General features: G+C 39.6%; 2 protein-coding genes and 1 long non-coding RNA gene across 4 annotated transcripts; 1 reads left to right on the top strand and 2 right to left on the bottom strand.

The window, feature by feature from the left end:
• Positions 1-392: 392 nt before the first annotated feature.
• Positions 393-10286, bottom strand: chmp2ba (charged multivesicular body protein 2Ba). The gene is made up of 6 exons (XM_076262596.1): positions 10253-10286; positions 7380-7471; positions 4085-4279; positions 2419-2521; positions 2210-2316; positions 393-1587 (listed from the first exon to the last, which is right to left on the bottom strand). The coding sequence occupies exons 1-6, from the start codon at positions 10284-10286 to the stop codon at positions 1471-1473; spliced, it is 648 nt and encodes a 215-aa protein (XP_076118711.1). The 3' UTR covers positions 393-1470.
• A 3279-nt stretch (positions 10287-13565) lies between these two features.
• LOC143100428 (uncharacterized) lies at positions 13566-18770 on the bottom strand. Its single transcript, XR_012981903.1, has 4 exons — positions 18635-18770; positions 18151-18420; positions 14320-14431; positions 13566-14073 (listed from the first exon to the last, which is right to left on the bottom strand). It is a non-coding gene; the product is annotated as an uncharacterized LOC143100428 (long non-coding RNA).
• vgll3 (vestigial-like family member 3) lies at positions 17256-19681 on the top strand. Of its 2 annotated transcripts, none has more exons than XM_076263597.1 (4): positions 17256-17626; positions 18133-18445; positions 18703-19218; positions 19385-19681. In XM_076263597.1, exons 1-4 carry the CDS (start codon positions 17519-17521, stop codon positions 19423-19425), a joined length of 978 nt encoding a protein of 325 aa, XP_076119712.1. In that variant the 5' UTR covers positions 17256-17518; the 3' UTR covers positions 19426-19681. The 2 variants fall into 2 exon arrangements, with proteins under 2 accessions (XP_076119712.1, XP_076119711.1); XM_076263596.1 differs by having other exon boundaries at positions 17257-17626; positions 18700-19218.
• The last annotated feature ends 364 nt before the right edge of the window (positions 19682-20045 follow it).

Here is a 20045-nt window from a genome sequence, read left to right as displayed (position 1 = left end):
TGAGAGGGGATGACGCTATAATTTCGAAATCAAAAGTAGTTATGGCAAACGGTAGTATCGGCGCCTGTAACCCTCAAAAATTGCAGTTAGAAGAATGAGTAAATGTATGTACAGCAAAAGTAGGCTCACATATATTGTTTACTGACTGTCAATGCTGTTTATTGTCAGTTTGTAAAGTTTAGGCGAAGTAGGAAGTATCGTCAGCAGGAATCCCTGATCAATGTGATTGATTAGGCTGGACCAATGATTTCAAAGTTAACGCTATATGTCTACGCCTGTCACCATGAAAGTGTTGGAAAAGTTTCACAATTGTCAGTGAGACTCTATTAACTTTGTGAATGAGTTTGGTTTACAGGCTACTTATCTATAGGTGTTATGTAAAAAGGCTTTGCTTCAACACTGAAGATGTTCTGTCTACAGATGGCTTTTTCAGAGAAGTGCTGAACAGAAATTATGCTTTGATTTCTTATGCAAGGGCCACAACCTTTCAACCAATGTAAAATTGCCCTCTTGACCTATCCATTTAATTACCATGTGTATAGTCCATGTACTACAAAAACCCTCAGAATTACCATTAGCTAGACTTTTACAATGATCAGATGTGCTGTGTTAAGGTTGACATGCACAGGCATCAGCATGGCAGTAAGTAGTTCTCACATTAGTTCAAGGCCACACCCTGCTGATATTTCCAGTCACAGAATTTTGTTTCAGTTCAACATTTTATTCATGAGTTCATCATTTTTATTCTCATGTAAATATTTTCTTTAGATGACAGGAGGGAAACAAGTTTTTAAAATCTATTTTGATCATGTAATTTAAAGTGTTTAAGGAATCCCTATCAAGCACAACAAAGATTAATACTCACAGTGAGATACCTATAAAGACAAAAAATAAAGATGTTAATGCACAAATACTGTCAATTCTACTAGTAGAAAGACCTCTACATCCTACAGAAGCTCATGCTTGTATGCAGCTATGAAAGACATTGTACCATCCTAAAATAACCACAAGATAGCTAAACATATTTGGTGAGGTAAAAAATGATTTCTTTCTTTTTCTGGAATTTTAAAGAACTGTGCATTTAAAATGTAAGTCACATCCTCAGTCCATAGAACCATGGTGTCATAGAACCATGTTTTCCAAACAATTACCAATATTAATTTGCAGAGCGTGAGCAGCATATTGTTTGTTGACCTAACTATCAGAGCCTCTCAATCTGCCACTTCCAGGCAAACAGACCCACCCAGGAGAACCCCATCACACTCAACCCTCTAGTCTACAAAGCATCAGACATCTGTTTCAGCTTTGAAGAGTGTGAGTTTTTTTCATCAGTTCATTACCACCCACATCCAACCTCCTCATCTCTATCTCTATGCCCAGCTCACTTCACTTCAGGTAGCCCTCAGGGCTGGCTGTAGAAGCACTCATGAGTCTGCAGATTATGCACCAGCTGAGGGATTCAGGAGATGGTCAGTCCATCCCGAGGGCCTTGAGCTGCCTCTCAATCTCATCATCTGAGATGGTGGTGCTAGTTTTTGTCTTGGATGAATGAAGGGGGGACTTGCCTACTGCTGGAACTCTTGACATCTGCAAAACAGCATCAGAGACACTGATTGTTTATTGTTCATTGTTTTACTGATTGCACCATTGTTTATTTACACAATGCAAGCAACCCAGTTTTTTTTATACATTTGGTTTCCCCAACACACAACTATTACACTCAGGAAGAGAGTAATAGTTAATGGAAAAGGACACAGTTTTTGACATTTTCACTGAGCTGAGTGCACTGTGAATCAGGTGATTGATGATGATAGTGAAGATGGAAGGATATGCTGGCTCAAAAATGAGACTACAGACCGGAAGTCCTGGTCAATTGAAAGTTTACTCGGATATTCAACGAACAGTGTAGATGATAGTGTGTGAGTGTGGAGTATAATGACGTTGCAGCAAAGCGCTCATTTCACAATGTAGTAAGAACAGTGGTGGCAGTGCTAAAGCTAGAACTAAAGCAACACTGACAGCAGTAGCAACACCAGCAAACATTGAAGCTGGGGTAAGAGGAGTGTTTACATCAAAGATAAAGAAAGACATTGTTTCCTTACTGCCAACAGAGTAACCAAAAGGCCAATTAGCTTACACAAGACATACAAAAAGACAAACTCGAAATAAATAAATACAGATAAACAGGTATAAAATGGAAGAAACTCACTTTTCCTGAGATCTCAATTCCAATCTCATCCAGAACTTGCGTCACAATATCTTGCGATTCTTCTTCATCTCCTGATTCCTCAAATATCTCATCCAATGTGTTGTTAACTGTGGAGTAGAAATACCTTAGACATATAATTTTGTACCCTACATACAGTAACTGCTGGCTAAGCCAGGAGGTTTATGATTCAAGTGTAGAAGGACACTTACTCATGTCCTCTGTCATTCCCATTTTCAAGTTCTCCTTCTGGAAGTCCAGCATAGTCTTCAATGTATTTTGTGGGTCCATCTTCTTATTTACTGTCTGCATGGTCTTAGGAATAAAAATGAATCACATCATTTCTGTGATTTCAGAGAAAAGACAACGGCCCACACAGATAAAAAGTACACATGCTGTAAATAAATCCAATAAGTAGTGGGAATTAATTTGCGTACCACTATGAATCTTACCAAGCATGTCTCATTATGTCAGCGAGTGACACTACCCCAACACTACAGAGGAGAACAGAGAGCAGAAAGCAATATTTCTTTGTACAACCCAACATGATCTCTCTCTCTTTTCTCTCTCTCTCTCTTCTCTCTCTCTACCATGGCCTCATTAAACCCCATTTCTTATTTACTGCACTCTGAAACAGCTGTGGCTGACACCAGCTCCCAGGACAGTGAGTAACAGACAGTAGAAAATTCTAATACCATCCTCCTTTCTACTGCACCTACAAAGCATGACTGGATGTGATAATGTAAACATGGCCTACTTTCGCTAGAGCTGAACTACTGCAGACACAGACAACAAACACTTGTACTTGATCTCTCTCTCTCTCTCTCTCTCTCTCTCTCTCTCTCTCTCTCACACACACACACACACATACTCATACACACACACACACACACCATCCTAGGGAGAGAGGGAGGGCTGATGAAAGGGGGGCATAAACGAGCAGCCAGAGACTGAATTCAATTAGTGTTCATTTGCATATTTTACTAATCTGGCTTTTACCAACCTGGTGTGCCTGCAGAGGGATCTGTTCATATATAAGACCGTTGTACACTACACAAGTGCCTGCCACCAAAACTCTGCTGCCATTGCCCCTTTGGCTGTATGGCGAGGCCTATTGCAGGAGGAGAGAGCATATGGGCAGAGTGGAGCATTGCCCCTGCCCCTCACTCTAATGTCTGACTTCAGGCTTTATGGTGCTCATACAACACAGAAGATGGCAATGCCATATGTGTCTCATACAGGAACTTGTGAAAAGAACATTTGTATATGACCATATTTTGTTACTTCATGAAAACTCAAATTTGACAAGAGTACAGAGACATTGACACACCAATACTGCTAAGCAATGTAATTAACAAAAATATTCTATGATTTGTAACACAAAAGGCTATGTGTATGAAATTGGCCAATGTATACTAGCAACACTGTAAATAGCACAACTGAGAGGCAGAATACAGATTTTGCTTAAACAAAGTATTGTATCCCTAATTAAGAATTATTTTGATGTACTGAGCTCAGTGAGGAGTTGTATTGTTCATAGATGTAGACCAACTGAAACCAGGTACAGAAAATCAGACTAAACAGAGACAGACAGAGGGACTAGTATTGTACATGCAGAGGGTGAGGTTTCAAATGAACCAGTATAAAGATTGAATGGATACCCACTTTTAAAATCATTGCATGTTCAACAACTGTAATTGGAATAATACAGTGTTTTCTGCTGACTGGACAAGTCTCTGATTACACTGTGCAGTCTAACACATGTATCTGCTCCTCAGAATGGAGGCAATAAACAGATCTTATATAAAATACCTGATGTGCTCCTCAGAGTGGAGGCAATACACATATCTTATATCAAATACCAGATGTGCTTCTCACTTTTGCTGAGGTGGACATGGCTCCTGCCATCTTCATCTGAGAGTTCATCACTTTGGTTTGGGTGGACATAGAGGTAACCTTGGAGCTTACAGCATACGTGCGGTTCTTCTGCTTCCTCAGCTGGACCAACTGCTTAGCAAGGATCTTGCAAGCTTCCCTGTTACCTGTCTTAGCCATCTTTTTTATTTCCATTTCCTGTTCAAAAAAGGGACGACACATGGTGTCATTACCTCTGAAGAGAACAAAAGAGTATTTCATAGTACAGAGTACATGTGGTTCTAATAACAAGTTCTAACATTTCACTAATGCTAATACATAACCTTTTCCTTTGCAGATCTTTTAACTGGGTCAAAGTCCATGACTCTGTGTGAGGGACAGTGGCATATGACATCAGCTCACCAGTGAGGGGCCAGAGCAATCTGTGCCTATTTACATTTGTAATTGAATGAAAACAACCCCCCCTTTTCTGCCTTGGGGAACCTTCCATGAATAAGCACTGAAATATATACATTCATTTGAGAATCCATGTGTGTGTGTGTGTGTGTGAGTGTGTGTGTCTATGCATTTCCAAATCTCTCCCTTGGGACTATAAGGCAGCTAGCCTGCAAAAATCCAAACTAATTCACAAAATGAATAGAGTCTGGTGACTCTCGATTGGGAAACATTTCCAACACTTGCATCATGACGGGCACTAACTTTGAATCATTGATCCAGCATCTGCTGGCTAAGCAGAAAACAAAGCATTAGCGACAGAGATGCTCAGCATTGCCCTACTTCACTCAGGAAAACAAGAGATTAATCTTGTTCCATCACAAGTTTTAAAAGAAGACAAAAGCGGAGATGAGTTCAGGTGTATTTTTTCTTTCTGTCTGCATTATTAAAAAAGATTTCCTAATTCAGTGCTCGGTGAGAGACAGGGGCTTGCTGGCTTTTGAGTTTTGGAATGGTTTATGGGTTTGTCAAATGCTGGGGAAAGTGAATAGAGTCTGGGGACTCTCGATTGGGAAACATTTCCAACACTTGCATCATGACGGGCACTAACTTTGAATCATTGGTCCAGCCTTACCGATCACATTGATCAGAGATTCCTAACATTACTTCCTACTTTGCCTAAACTTTAAAAACTCAAAAAAAAAATAAACAGCATCAAGAGTCAGGTTTTGACGTCTGCAGGTGTTGCCGCTTGTGTTTATCACAACAAGTTTTCGATTTTGTCTTCCCCTCTTGTCACTGATTGGCCTGAAACAGTTATGGACTATGGTGTTCCAGACTAGATCTACCTGAAAGAAAACCTAGGTGTCCGAGGCCAGGCTATAAGGCAGCAGCAAGCCTAACAGCATTTCATCTGCCCTGCTCTGCTTTCAGTGATGCTTTACATTTAGAGCACAATACTCTACTCACATCATTATTGAACTCAACTTCAAACGCAAACATTAAAAGCTTTTTATGTCTGAAGAGTAATTCATTGGGCATACTGTATACAACTTTCTTACTCTTTTATTTATATACTACTGGGCTGTTGTGACAAGTACATTTCCCAGCTGTGGGATCAATAAAGTCTTATCTTATCTTATTGTAGTGTTCTCTGAGAAGATTATTGTGATATGGGGAAGTCAGCTTTTAAACGGGCAGGTGCTTGAACCTCAAGCTATGCTGATGTGCAGACAGTTGTCATAACTATAAACGCAGACAAAATGAGATGCCAGATAAGCACTACCTATTTGCTTATGGGCTCACTGGCAGATGTCAGCATAGAATGGTGGCAGCAGTGGCTGTTCCAACAGCTATTAGTGAGGCTCATAACCAAGAATGCAAGGCATGTTTGTTCATCAGTGTTTGCTGAAGAGGATGTCTCTTGAGCATGGAGACACTGACAGGCCATCACTGACAGACCTATTCCCGCTGATGAGCTAAATGGGGCCGAGCCCTTGGCTTGTACAGTGATGGCACTCGTAAAGCAGGTGCTGCCGCTGCTGCTACTGTTTAAAATCACATCTGCTGGCTAAGCAGAAAACAAAGCATTAGCGACAGAGATGCTCAGCATTGCCCTACTTCACTCAGGAAAACAAGAGATTAATCTTGTTCCATCGCAAGTTTTAAAAGAAGACAAAAGAGAAGATGAGTTCAGGTGTATTTTTCTTTCTGTCTGCATTATTAGAAAGATGTCCTAATTCAGTGCTCGGTGAGAGACAGGGGCTTGCTGGCTTTTGAGTTTTGGAATGGTTTATGGGTTTGTCAAATGCTGGGGAAAGTGGAGCACCAAGGAGAGATAAATGTCTGAGAGATGGACATGGATCCTGTCTGGAGACTAATGGAGTGCTCATGAAGTTGTGAAGAAAAGACAAGAGATCTTCACAAGAGGAATCACTTCTGAGATTTTTGAGAAATTGTTATATAGGTTATAAAGTTAATGCCCCAAAAAAATTATAAAGTATAGAATAATATAAAGTATAACTAGTCCACATGTATTATCATTTATATAGCACACGAGCATATATCTGTCTTTATGTATAATTGTATAAATTATAGAATAAACATATGATTATGTAAATTATAGAAAAACACACTGTACTTACAAACTGTGCTTATGGAGTTAGGGCTAGTATTGTGAAAGAATGCGTAAATGGTTCAAATACACTAAAGTAAGAGGTTTAATTAATATACCACTTCAGCACACTGTGCCTGAGTGCACTTAAAATGAGGTGGAACCAAATGACTTGTGATGAATTATAGCTCATCAACCTCCCCCTGCTTTTAAAAGAAGAATCAAAGCCAGGGGGGTCAACAAAGGAAACAAACCACACTGAAGGACTTACAAACTAAGCCGCATGTGTGTTAACTTTCAATATAGGTCATTTCCAGCATGGGACTTCTTCAGACCAAGAACAAAGCCCAAAAAGTAGATTAATTAAAAGATGGTTTATGGCGGGAGGGCTTCGGAGATCCCCGGAGAGGTAATTATATGCATGCTGCATTTATCTGCACTTTAGCACATGAAGAGCCACACGTTCCTTTTGCTATTATTAGCATTAAAAATAGATGGATTGAGTGACTCCACTGATACACATCTTTATCTGACTAAACCTAATTTCCACATTTAACCCTGTTTAACACCAACAACAAGGCTGGACACAAAAGGTTGTTTGCTATCCATGAATCTATTTCATGTAACACTTCACTTACAAAGAATGCTGACCACCTCGTGGGGTTTAGAATTCTGATGACTTTACGTGTGTAAGAGGGGGACATATGTGTGAGTACAGTGGAGTAGCTCGTCAAAGCATTTCTTCCTCACCATTTGCTTCTCCTGCTTCTCCAAAGCTGCTCGGTCTCGAGTGATTTGTCTCTGGGTACCTCTCAGCTCTTTGCCTTGTTCCTTAATGATATCTGAGGAGAACAAGGGTTTGGAAACAACCATTATTTAGGCTTTCCCTATCACAATCAGTCTATCAGAGACCAGTTGCTCTTCTGCTGATCTTCAGAGGCTGTCACCTCCCCCATGGGCCACTGTGCTGAAGCCCATATGTGAACAGATTGATAGTCGCTAGCTAACTGAGGAATCATTAACCAGCATGCAAGGGCACTGACCTACAACAAACCCTTAAAATGGTGTACAAAGCCAGCATGTCAGAATAGCCAGGATATGAAACATGCAGATTTGTCAGGGTTCACAGTGCTCACTCCAACATGGACATGAGCTAATTTCTGGAGAAATTAGTTTTATGTAGAATAAGTCTTTGTTCTTAGTAGAGTTTAAAACTACAACGACCCAGGCAGTTCAGCAGCTGCTGAGTATAATGATCATGAGCTTAATTCAAATTAAATGCTTTTAGCAACATCGTGGACAGAGAGAAAGACAGGCATATCTTATTATTATTCTTTCTGATCACTTGGAGAATAAAACCACAAAAGATACTCACTCTCTCAGTTGTACCCCACTCTAATCCCACTCCAACAAAAAGTCCTCTGATACACACAACCCATTAACATCCTGAATATTGCCTTGAGATACACACTATCTTTATGAGATTGGGTGGGGGGAGATGGGCAGTGGGGAATGGATTTGTCTGGAGGCAAGGCTGAGAAAACTCACCCACACATTTAATGTAGATGATATGAATGACACACACACACACACACACACACACACACACACACACATACACACACACATGGGTGTGGGGGTATCCCAGAGCACCGATGGTACTCGGAGGCTGGACACACTCTCTTTAACTTAAAACCAGCCTGCGGTGCACAGCTTCTCCTCATGAAAGGCAAAAGTGCCCACACAAGGGAGACCAAGCAGACCAGAGCTCCAGTCAGTATTCCTCTCAGTATCTCCCTGCTCTCAGGCCTATATCAAAATCACAAAAGCCATCACACTGACTGCTTGAATGGGCAATGTAATATTTTAGAAAGATTTTGGGAGAACTATATACAGTAGTAGGCCTATGCCTTCATTGTTTTCCCAAAGTGCTTTTTCATATTGACGAAAATATATATGTGAAAACAAACTGGCACGTAAAAAAGAAATACAAAGTAGACAAAGAACTGAGAAGAAATGAAAACTCAATATTTTAAATAAAAATGTGTAAGATTAAAATGTAATTTTAAATTGTTGTTATAAGTCTTTCAATGTAATTTATATATTTAATTGAACACTGACGAACATTGAAAGAATACTGGAATTATTTTTTTACTGAAGAAGCAAATATTTGACTGAAAACTTTGCATTTTGTACATAGTGTCTTGTCCCCACCCAAACATCCTTACAGAACTCTACGTTGTACATACGTAGCCTGACGTCTTCAACTACGTGTTCACAGAGGGAGGGATACGGCTAACAAAACTCAGTGAACTGTGCCATCCCATGTAAAATCAAGAGATACTTTGGAATACCACCACTGGGTTATTTCTAACACCTACCTTTTCAAGACACTCTGCAAAATGCTGGAGAACACTACACAGGTAACACGTAAGTTCGGAATACTCAATCAATGGCCTGAATTTTATAACATTTAGCTTGTGTTTTACTAGGTTACTATCCTGTCTCAAATTATTTTAATCATTGAAGGTTTCTACTGACAAATACTGTAAAGTTGGAGGAAGAAAAATACGATTTCTATTTCCATCTATGTGCAAATGGGTGTGAACTATGGATGTCTACCATGATTCTGCTACTCTGTCCAACGACTCCTGTGTAACTGGACTGGATTCAAACACGGTGTTAACACCTTTCTAATTTCAGTTATGTGGCATTCAATTTATATGTTGTGCTATGCCAACTAACCCTTGGCTACAGTTGCTGCAGATAGTGGGGCATCAGGACAGCTCACAAGGTAACGACAATATATTTACATAGATAAGATAAAAATAAAAATAAAAACTGTGAAAGATTGGCAATTGATAAACTAACGTATAGTCATATGTGCAACATCTCTGTTTCATTCTCATTCACTCGGCACTGTGAATAGGGGGCTTTAAGGCTGTGGGCAATGGTTGTAATGATGAAGAAGAACAAACAAAAAAAACTACATAGCACAATAGTTTTACTTGCAGTTTTGATAAGCATGCTTATTTCATTTATTTAGTACACTTCTATCTGTTACTTCCATGAAAATTGGTTGCTTACTGTATGCATGTGAAACAACATTTCACATGCATACAGTTACAAAGAAATTAGTCAGCTGTTGAGACATTGTTGACCCTTACTTTTCAAACCAAAACAGGTAATGGTACCTGATCAATCTCACCAATCAACTGCCTTATTGTCTGCCCCTACTGGAGAACCCACGCCTGTGCTTTATACCACTAACGTTAACTTTTTCCCCCCTTCCATTTTCTACAACAGTTTCGATCATTATTTCCAGCCATTGTTTTTTTTTTCTGTGGCAATATGGCAATTAAATAAATGGGAATGTATTCCCAATATGATAACCATTTATTCACATTGCGTGCTTCATAGGAGTCCATTTCTAAATTAGCCAACATTTAATTCGATTTTCACAAAAGAAAACTATGCAGGGGGAACAGAAAAAAGAACATTCAAGCACGCTATGCACACTTACTGTAACCTGGGTATTCTCCAGGACTTCAACTGATGCTGTAGCTTGGCTGTAGCCTACACCAATATTCTGCCAACACAGAAAGTTAGGATAGCATACTTACCATCAACTGTTTTCTTCTTAAATAATGAAGCCATTGTCCCTTTTCTCTCAATACGCGTCAATACACAAATTCTCTCTATGATTATCCACTAACTACTTGCCGGTATTCTAAACCGCTCTGCTAGTTTTCCGATGAAGAACTGACTTTCAACTGCACATGACGACACACAGTCACATTAAATTTGACGTCACCATCAACTTCATTTTTTTAACCCTCCTTTAGATGGCGACAGTGCACGGACATCAGTTATAGCTCTGTTCTATGGTAATCCTTTTGTTTTCTTGTGTGTGTTTCTTCAATCTATTACGAACAGAAATAATGTTAAAACATGTTATAAAGCTGTTAAGATCATTAATGAGCATGCTTCTGTTGAGAGAAAAATCATCCATCCTTAGGCCTACCTAAAGGAAGGAGGTTAATGTGTGTAATTATTAGCACAATATTTTTAATTTAACAGTGTACAACCACATTTTTATTATTTTTTGTGTATTTTGTGTATTGTTTTTTTTTTACCCACACTAGTTCTGTATAAATGTATTGCAGCGTTTATCAATGAGCAGTATGTCTCAATGTAGTGTGCACTGCACACTTGAATCATGAATTAACACTTCTGCTCTGAATTTTATATGGGTTAAGGTCCCAGAAACGGAGCTTAAACTTTGCACACTGACATGTAGTAGGCTAACAGGATTTTTTTGCCAGGGAAAGAAAAAGCAAGCAAGGGTGACTTTGAGAAGGGTATGTTACGCACAGCACTCTGTTACCTTTTTTCCCACAGGGACCAGTGGGTGTCCTCCTAGAGCATTATTCTTGTTAAGGTTATTAGAGAGATGTTTTCATGTAATCAGCAACTTGGGCCACAGGGACCAGCTCTAAATGTTCTAATAATGGTAATAACCCCACTGGTGATAAATGTAGCCTCAGGGCAAAGGGATGTCTTACAACACTAAACTGAGAACAAACTGCTGTACCATTTATTTTATAAACCAGAAGAAAAAAAAACACAGTATGCAGGATGGAAAATGTGGGTCAGTGTATTTTTTATATTCTTACTCTCGCCTTCTCTGATAATAACTACTGTTAAACAACAACAAAAATATCACAATGCTATCCACAAATGGAGGTGCTTGTTTTATTAAGAGAATTTGCCCAGTTAGGCTTATAATAGGCTAATTACATTAGGCTTAATCAAAATTACAAAATGAACATTGACAGCCAGCTCATTTTTTTTTTATTGATACATGATATGCACACTGAACAATACAGTAGCAATCTCTGTTTAATGATTTTATAGTTCAATTGGTGGTATATGGATATCAGAGAGGGATTTGTAACAAAGAGTTATAGTCATATATAAATGTCCAGACAAGTCAGGGGCACACTGCTGTGATTTAGATGCGACACCTCTCTGATGATGGATGTTCTGTGCATGAGTGCCCTGGAAGAGGAAGCTGAGTCGGTAATATAACGAGTGACTGGCTTCATTCCATCTGCCCCTGGGAAGAATAAGACTCCAGAGCATCCCCTGTCATATAGAGGGACACCAAGGGACCATGGGTAATGAGAGATGATCACCCCTGTTGAGTTAGCCTGCTGTCTGCCCCCTGTCTTGTATCCGTGCAAGTGAGCATGGCTGCGCAGATTTACGCACATACTTCTGCACAGACCCAAACATTCATGCTCACAGACCTAATGACCATACAATTAATCCAACATCATGCATCAATACACCAAACAAGCATCAATGCATCAAACTTGAATATGTATACATATTAATTACTGACCAAACAGTGTTTATAGTGGTGTCAGTGTCACTTAAATTGTATCCCCCAGTTAAAATGTGGGGTAGCAGTAGAGTGTTTAAATTCTAGGTTCAGCTGTCCTCCAACATGGTAGCCATTCCAGCCCCAGGGAGAGTCAGAAGCATATATTACTCAAGTGTGGCAAATGAGAACTACTTGGGTTGGGAATTAGAATCATTAAGGAGGGAAGGGCAGCACGAGGACAAGTCCTTCAGTTGGGGACAGGAAGAGACCCCCAGCAGGTTTCCACTATCACACCATTTGTACCATTCACAGTCCACCAAACTCAGATGAGACAGTCAGATGCTTATGGACACATGGATCTGTGTCCATATTTATTTATATACATCTGCTCACTAACAAGAGTGGAATTTCATTGTTCTCTTTTTGACACACTGACTGCTGACTCACAAGAATACTCATTAATTGGAGGATTTTGTTCTCCATGAAATCTGTGAAGAGCATTCAAAGAAATAATGTTGAAGCATGCATAACTAACTGGTTTGTCTAATATAGTATTTAACTATCAATGCAATACACAATGCAAGAAAATAGAAAAGAGTGCATTTATATTTTATATTCAGCTAAGATTTTTCTGTCAGGGCATAGAGGATACTCCATCGAAACTGCAAATTTGCCACTGGGTTCAAAGGGACTTTCAACTTCTGATGTTGCATTAATTAGTGTTAAATTCAGTCTTTCAGCTCCTTCCATGGTGCAAAGAACTTCAGGACTCATTTTTATTCACAATGGTGATATGTAATTATCTAGTCCACACCACCCCAAAATAATCTTTCTGTTGGAGATGGCACAGATAAAGTAGCCAGTGGGTTAAAATGGTCAAAAAATAAAGGTTACCAATTAGCATCAGAAGTTCTGGTGTCTATGCCTGTGTCGTGAATAGCATATTAACTCAGCAGAACCCTTTTATAATGAGATCTGCACAATTGCACTGCAAATTTTAATTTGAGGATGATATGACAATGCCATTGCAGAAACAGTGGAGGCAATTAAAGCAATCCATTGAACTCAACCCTTGTGCAGGATGATGTCCTCAGCAGGTAGTCCATTAAACACAGGATAACACATGTTTTCTCATTTGTTATGGAGAATATGTTTCAGATTTAAACAGGAAATTATCTTCTTTGATGTGGCACTTAAATCCCATTAACCTAAGAGATGCACATTTCATGGAGTTTTTCTTTCAGCTGCTGTTGAGCAGAGCAAGAGTGCGAGAGCACAAACGCACACACACACACATACAAGCATGACAGTAGCATTTATGTTTTGTAAATATCTTTGGTAAAAATTGCAGTACACTTCGATATGGGAATGCATTGCTGCATTGTTGTTTTTTTGTTGTTAATAAAACAGGTTTTAATGACAGAGGATGACAATGGAATTATTCAAACCACCTCATTAGAAACTGTATTGTTTTTATGTTCCTAGAATTTGCAAGGCAAGTCTATCGACTGCTGGTTTTCTCACTATTCTATTTAAAAATGTTATTCTATTTTAATGCTCTTTAATGCTGTGCTTTATCAGGCAGCTGCTATCAGCTTGCCATGCAGCACTACAATAAAGCACTGCTGCTCAGACACAATTGGCTGCAAACTCATTCTATTGTAATGGTTATGTGAGAACAGTTCATTATGAACGCCTGTTTTAATTAGCCTTATGGGAACAGTTATTGAGTTATTCAATACGATTACCCATGTTGATTTTAGTCTGCCATCAAAATGATCATTATTACTCATTATTACCATGTGTATGTGTCTTACTGACAATAGTATGGTCTGTAATAAACAATATACCTTGGTACTACTTGACTCACATAATGTGTAGGCTAATTATTCCTTTAAAACTTGTCTGTTTGGCATTGTGAGAGGGATTTTGGCTGGTGATTTGATGTACGTGCATTCTTTTGATGTTTCAAGAATAACATAATGAAGCGAGCCGATAAACTGTTCCGTGCCCATGTTCCCTCTGCCAGTTCTCTGCATCTTCAGGTGGATGATTCTTTAATGAAAGCGTGGAATGAAGAGTTACAATCTATTCAAACAGTGTGAATATGTAGATGTGGGATACTAAATTAATGCACTTTTGGCAGAATACATGCTTGTAAATGTGTATAATGATTATGTAATGTGTATGATGGCCTTACATTGCTGTTGTAGCATATTTTCAGTGACAGAGAGAAGCTTGAGAGAAATTAAGAAAACCAGCTCTAATCTGTATTTAATTGGGGGTTAATGCAATTTGCACCTTCATCATGATGATATGCCATCAGCAAACTCCACTCTGTAAGAATCTCCAATGTAATGGCATTTGGATGCTGCAATATATTATCCTGTCTGGATTTCACTGCACCTGTATCCTGTACACAGTGGAATAGCTTACATGTCAGACAGAGTCATAGCACTACAGCCACATTACAAAGACCCACCAAACTCCATTTTCAAAAATAATTGACTTATTTATAAACTTCTGAAAAATGTAAACAAAATAGCTATTTGCTACAGTATTGGGTGCATATTATGGCCAAGGTAAGAGTGACAGAGAGTAAGTTCATGCAAACATGTTCTTGTCATAATCTGTTGATGAAAGCGTACATATCAAACAAAACTATGTTTAAGGTCAGTTTCACAGCAAATGTGGCTCTGCTGGTGATAAAGATGAATGTGTCTCTCTAGCCTCAAATATGCCAATGATCCTCACATTTCAACCATGAGAAGATGAGGTCAGAAGCAGCCTCTCAAAGATAAAACCCAACAAAACTCCTAGACATGACAGGTTACTTTTCATTATCATGAAGGTATGGTCCACCCAGCTATAAGGACACATGCACTGTTCTCAATTGACCACAACTGCAACAATCATGGAATCCCATTTACACTGGATCAACGATTTTAGGTGACAATGTGATTTGCATGAAGATTCAGACACACTGACTTAACTACCAGCTAAATTAAAGATTCTAGCAGCAGATATCATGTTATCTCATCTCTGACGCAAAAAGAGATTTTTTATTTTTTATCTTAATTTATTTGTAAACATAGTGAAACTACCCTATTCCGTCCCTCATGTCCCTGATAGGTACATGATACCTGTGTAAAAATAGCAACACGGTTTTTCTGTGATGCTTTGTGAATGTGAAACAGCATTACTGCCAGCACTGCTCATGTATGCAGACCATTTCATTGCTTTGACTGTAAAAATAAAGTTTATCTGAATTGTTTAAATTCCAAGGTTCAATGCCCTCATTGAATTGCAATATTAATAGCATTTTTAGAGAAAAAAAAGTATTCTGTAATTTTACAAATGATAAAGATGTACATTTTCACTGAACACATATCTAATTATTTAATTTAATTCTCTGTTTGCTTCTCAGATTCCAAGTATGTGATTTATTTAGCTCTTTCTATACTGTCTGCTCTACAATCTCAGTTAAACATCCATTCCTATGGACTTGATCTTAAGAGAAGCAGGCTGCACACCAGCCAATACTCCCAGCCACCAGATGCATTGTCCCCATTCAAGCAGTGTGCATTAGAGTGTGTTTTATTAAAGAATGATGTGGCCAAATAATCATAAAGTGCTTATTTTAGTAACCATAACATTGTAGATAGATGGAAAACACCTATCTAACAAAAGTACAGGGTTCTCTACATCATCAAAAACCCTTGGGGATGAACCAGAACAGGCATTGTGAACCAGGCCTTCCTGTCCAACATCAAAGCCTGACCTCACTGTTCTGAATGAATGGGCAAACATTTCCACAAACAGGTGTGGAAGTAATGGCAGGCGTCCAAATACTTTTGTGTAGTTTAAGTCTGTGGATCAACAAAGACTCTTAACTCTTGGCTCAGGTTCTGCCATTACAGCCCTGTATAGTCGCAGTGACACAATTTCTCCACAAGCAACACTACAATCGCTCAGGCTCAGTTGAATTATTCAAATCTCCATCTGCATGTCACAGCCATCATCAAAGTGAATGTGTGAAGGAATACTATAGTGCCGTGATTGTCTGTAATGCCTAAATGCTGACGCTCACTTGAGATGAGAACAGGAAAAGAAACACTTGGGAGAAGACATCAATAATATAATTGATATTGCCCTTTCTTCATCAGCTCTCTGTAACAATGGATAAATGTCATAACACCCATCCTCTTGCAGAATTATACACACCATTTTGTTTGTCACACCAAAAAATATTTTGCGTCTAATATCGTGTCTGATTCCTTTAGTTTACATGATATTAATGGCATAGAATGGATATGAATCTAGTTCAAAGTGTGCCTCTGATGCTTTATTAGTAATAGAAGAGAATAGTATAGGACCTAGTGGATTTTTTTGTATGAAAGTAGCCTACAACAGTCCTTTTGTGTAATGATTCCTCATCTATTCAGATATAGGTCTAAGCTCTCATATTAATGCCACAACAAGTAGCCTATGCTCGGCCCACATCTCTGATAAAGAAATATGCAAGAACTCATGAACAGAATGAACAAGGGCTGTAGATTAAACGAATGCTAGAGCAAACATATTTTTCAAAAGAAATGTTGTTGGCGACCGGTGAGCACTTTTATTTCACTCTTTCTAAAAGTGGACTGACAACAGATGCTGACAACAGATGGCAGCAAAGCCTTCACTTTTATTTTAGAGGGAGATAAGAATTACATAGATTTAATGAAAGCCAAAAGTAAGCCTGCCCGGTGGCCTACAGGTCAGACATCAACGTCTTTGGATAGTTCTTTGGATAGGTCTACTTTACCTTCACTTTACTTTTCTCTACAATAATAGCATACTATGGTGTACTGACATAATCCAAAAGAATAGAGGTATATGTATTAAGCTAATATGTGCTAGTGCAATGTGTACGGACTATGATGAGATTTTTACAAAAATAATTTTTAAAAATCACAATAATTTGCGTATAGGCTATTATCCAACACATTTGGAAATTATGATCCAACACATTATATGACCAGACTGGAGGATCAAACATAATTACGCAATAACTGTATGTAGCCCATCAGTAAATTACAGTAGCCTATGCTGAGAAAATAAAGTAGTTTATTATTCCAAGAGTTGCAGTACTTGCTTGCGATTTTACTATGGCGTCTAAAGGGGTGTTACAGTATCATTGTAAACTTCCAATCAGCGTCATTCAGCAAACTTCCCTCCAATCCACACATCGCTGAGAAGTTCGGCTATCAGGAGTCTGGATGCCGCGCGTGGATTTGTTACTATTTCTCTGTCATTTCAATATGTAAGCTGTGGGTGGTTGATCTCCAATAGTGACACTTTTGTTTCCATGCTAATTCTTCCTTTTATTCACTGCGATGGCTTTGTTTACGCACGGTTTTATATAGGAAGGATGATGACACGAACGTTTATCTGTCTCTGAGGAGCACACCAACAGCGCTTTTGCCGAACCTCTCGAGATTTCAGGTCTCTTGCCATGAGTTGTCTGGATGTTATGTATCACCAGAGTTATGGAGCTCATCATTACTTGCCAGCGACAGCGGCAGCGGCAGCCTACAGGGCGGCGTACCAGCAACAGCAACAGGTCTGTGGCATCGGGGCAGTTGTATTCGTAACTTATTTCATTAGTGTTGTAGACTATTTTGAATTTTGTGGTGCGTCAGAATGATTCATTTACCTACAGCTCGCTCATCTAAAAAGTTTGTGTTCATGCAATTGATTGTTTGTGGGTGACTGGATTTTTTAAGTTGATGATGTGGTGGTAAAATTTGGGGAGTTTTAGATTTTAAAAGTGACCACACGACTCCCTTCAAGGAGCCAAATATGCGTGTGACATCCAAGCCTTCTATTTGATAGAAAATATATTGTAATGGCAATAACAAAGACAAGAAACCAAGATATAGCTTATCAAAATCAAGCCATGCTTGCCATGCCATGTCTAAAACTCTGCATTGAACTGTTGTGCCTTATCATGGTTCATGGTATTCAGTAAATTTACACAAAAAAACGACTGAATTTGTTCTGATGACTTTGATCAAGTTAATGCTTACTCTAATTGTTATGCTTCTCTGTCTTTTTCTCTGTCAACAGAAGAAGCTCAATACTTACAGTAAGATGCAGGAATCTATGAATATTCCCACACATTGTTCCCAAGGGAGGCAAGTACAGAAGCAGGCAGTCCAGAGGGAGGAGGTGCCAGTTGCAGACCAAACAGGGTTGCAGGGAAAAGAGGTCCAGCCTGCTGAGGCTGAGTACCTTAGCTCCAGGTGTGTGGTCTTCACCTACTTCCAGGGAAATATCGGGGATGTGGTGGATGAACACTTCTCCCGTGCTCTGAGTCAGCCTAGCGCATTCACCGGAGATGCAAAACCTACAAGGCTTTCAACAGGACCATTATGGAAAGGTGAGTTTCAGATTCATGCTAGCAAAACATAATCAGTGCAAATAAAACATGAGCTCAAAGTTGCCGAAGAAACAATAAGAGTGATTCTCATTTTACTGAAAGAAAATGTCAGTAGAATATTTTTGTTCAAAAGAGGGTATTAAATGAGTGTTAATGACATGCTTTTGAAATGAACTGAGATGCACACACCCCTTGGTGCTGGAGGTACAGCTAGTTGTGTTGGCAGTTTTTGATGTCTTCCCTCTCTGTTCCAGAAGGAGGCTCTCTCTCAGATGGTCACAGTGCAAGCAGTTTACCTCCCACCCTGTGGAGCAGTAGCTACCCCTCTCCACCGGCATCCTGCATCTCCACAGTACACCCGGACTTCCCTACCGGAGCTGCCTTTCACCCGGCAGACACGGCAAGCCTCTGGAGTGGGCATGGCCTCCCACAGCTCAGCCTGACCCCTGCAGCTGGCCTCTCTGACTCCTGGCACTATGGTCTTAGCCCTCAGGGTGGTGCTAGTTACCCCTCACACATGCACGATCTGTACAGCCATCATGTGCACCCACGTCATGCCCACCCTCACAACCACAGCCACCCGCCCATACTGCCCCACGCCCACGGCCGCAGCCTGGATCCCTGCTTCAGCCCTCTGCTCCTCCATCCCACTCGGCCATCTTGCAGCCCTGTCTCACATGCTGATGTGGTCAAGACAGACCTGGAAACCGGACCCACTCAACCCTCCAGCTGGCCAACCTCCTTTCACAGCTCAGTGGATATTTTTGAAACAAGTAAGTTCTTGAGAGCCCTCTCCCATCCTATGTCAATTTGAAAGGTTTGCCCTTTGTTTAATCAGACTTTGTTGTTAGTGTGCTGATTGCGTAGATTTATGTGTCTATTTCCAAAGTCTTGCAGTATGGCATTTTCCCTAATCTGGTCTCTCTTCTGTCCGTGCAGCTCTAGAACAGGACAAAGTCAAAGCAGCAGTTTGGTTCTGAATGGGTGAATGGATACCTAGCGGCCTGGGTCTGAGGCACTCCTGAATTTGAATTCCCAGGTTTCTGTTTGAACAGATGCTCTCCTGAAAACGACCTCCACAATTACAAGGAATAATTAAGAAGGGAAAATCCTGACTTCTCTTCATTAATAAGGCTCACAAAGCAATGTCCTCCAGACAAGAGAACTGATTTTATTGCAAAAGCATACCCTTACCGAGATGAATCTCTGGGTTAATGTATGTGCATGCATGAGATTCCAGGAGTGTTCATATTGTCTTGACTAATGGGATGCCATTGCAATTTTGTATAAGTATGAACTAGTTCTGTTGAAAGAACTGTCTCTTGTTGGGAAACATAAATAGCATGTTTATATGCATATACAGTGAGGCTCATAAGTATTTGAACCCATGCTGCTTCTTCCTTAAAATACAGGGGGCATAAGTATTCGATACCATACCTAGAGATTGGTGATTGGCTGAAATACACACCAGGCCAATCTCTAGGTATGGTGAAGGTGATGATGTGGGGCTATCTGCCTGCCTCTATGGGAATTTACCATAGGGTAGCGAATACTTATGTCCCTTATAGTTTAAGGAAGAACATTTATTTATTTATGATAC

Source organism: Alosa pseudoharengus, unplaced genomic scaffold (assembly GCF_046254945.1).
Source record: "Alosa pseudoharengus isolate Yale_2024_CS ecotype anadromous, Long Island Sound unplaced genomic scaffold, YU_APseudo_1.1 YU_APseudo_1.1_scf_3, whole genome shotgun sequence".
NCBI classification, from domain to species: Eukaryota; Metazoa; Chordata; class Actinopteri; order Clupeiformes; family Clupeidae; genus Alosa; species Alosa pseudoharengus.
Note: the sequence above shows the minus strand (reverse complement) of the source record. Positions and strands in the feature narration are given on the sequence as shown.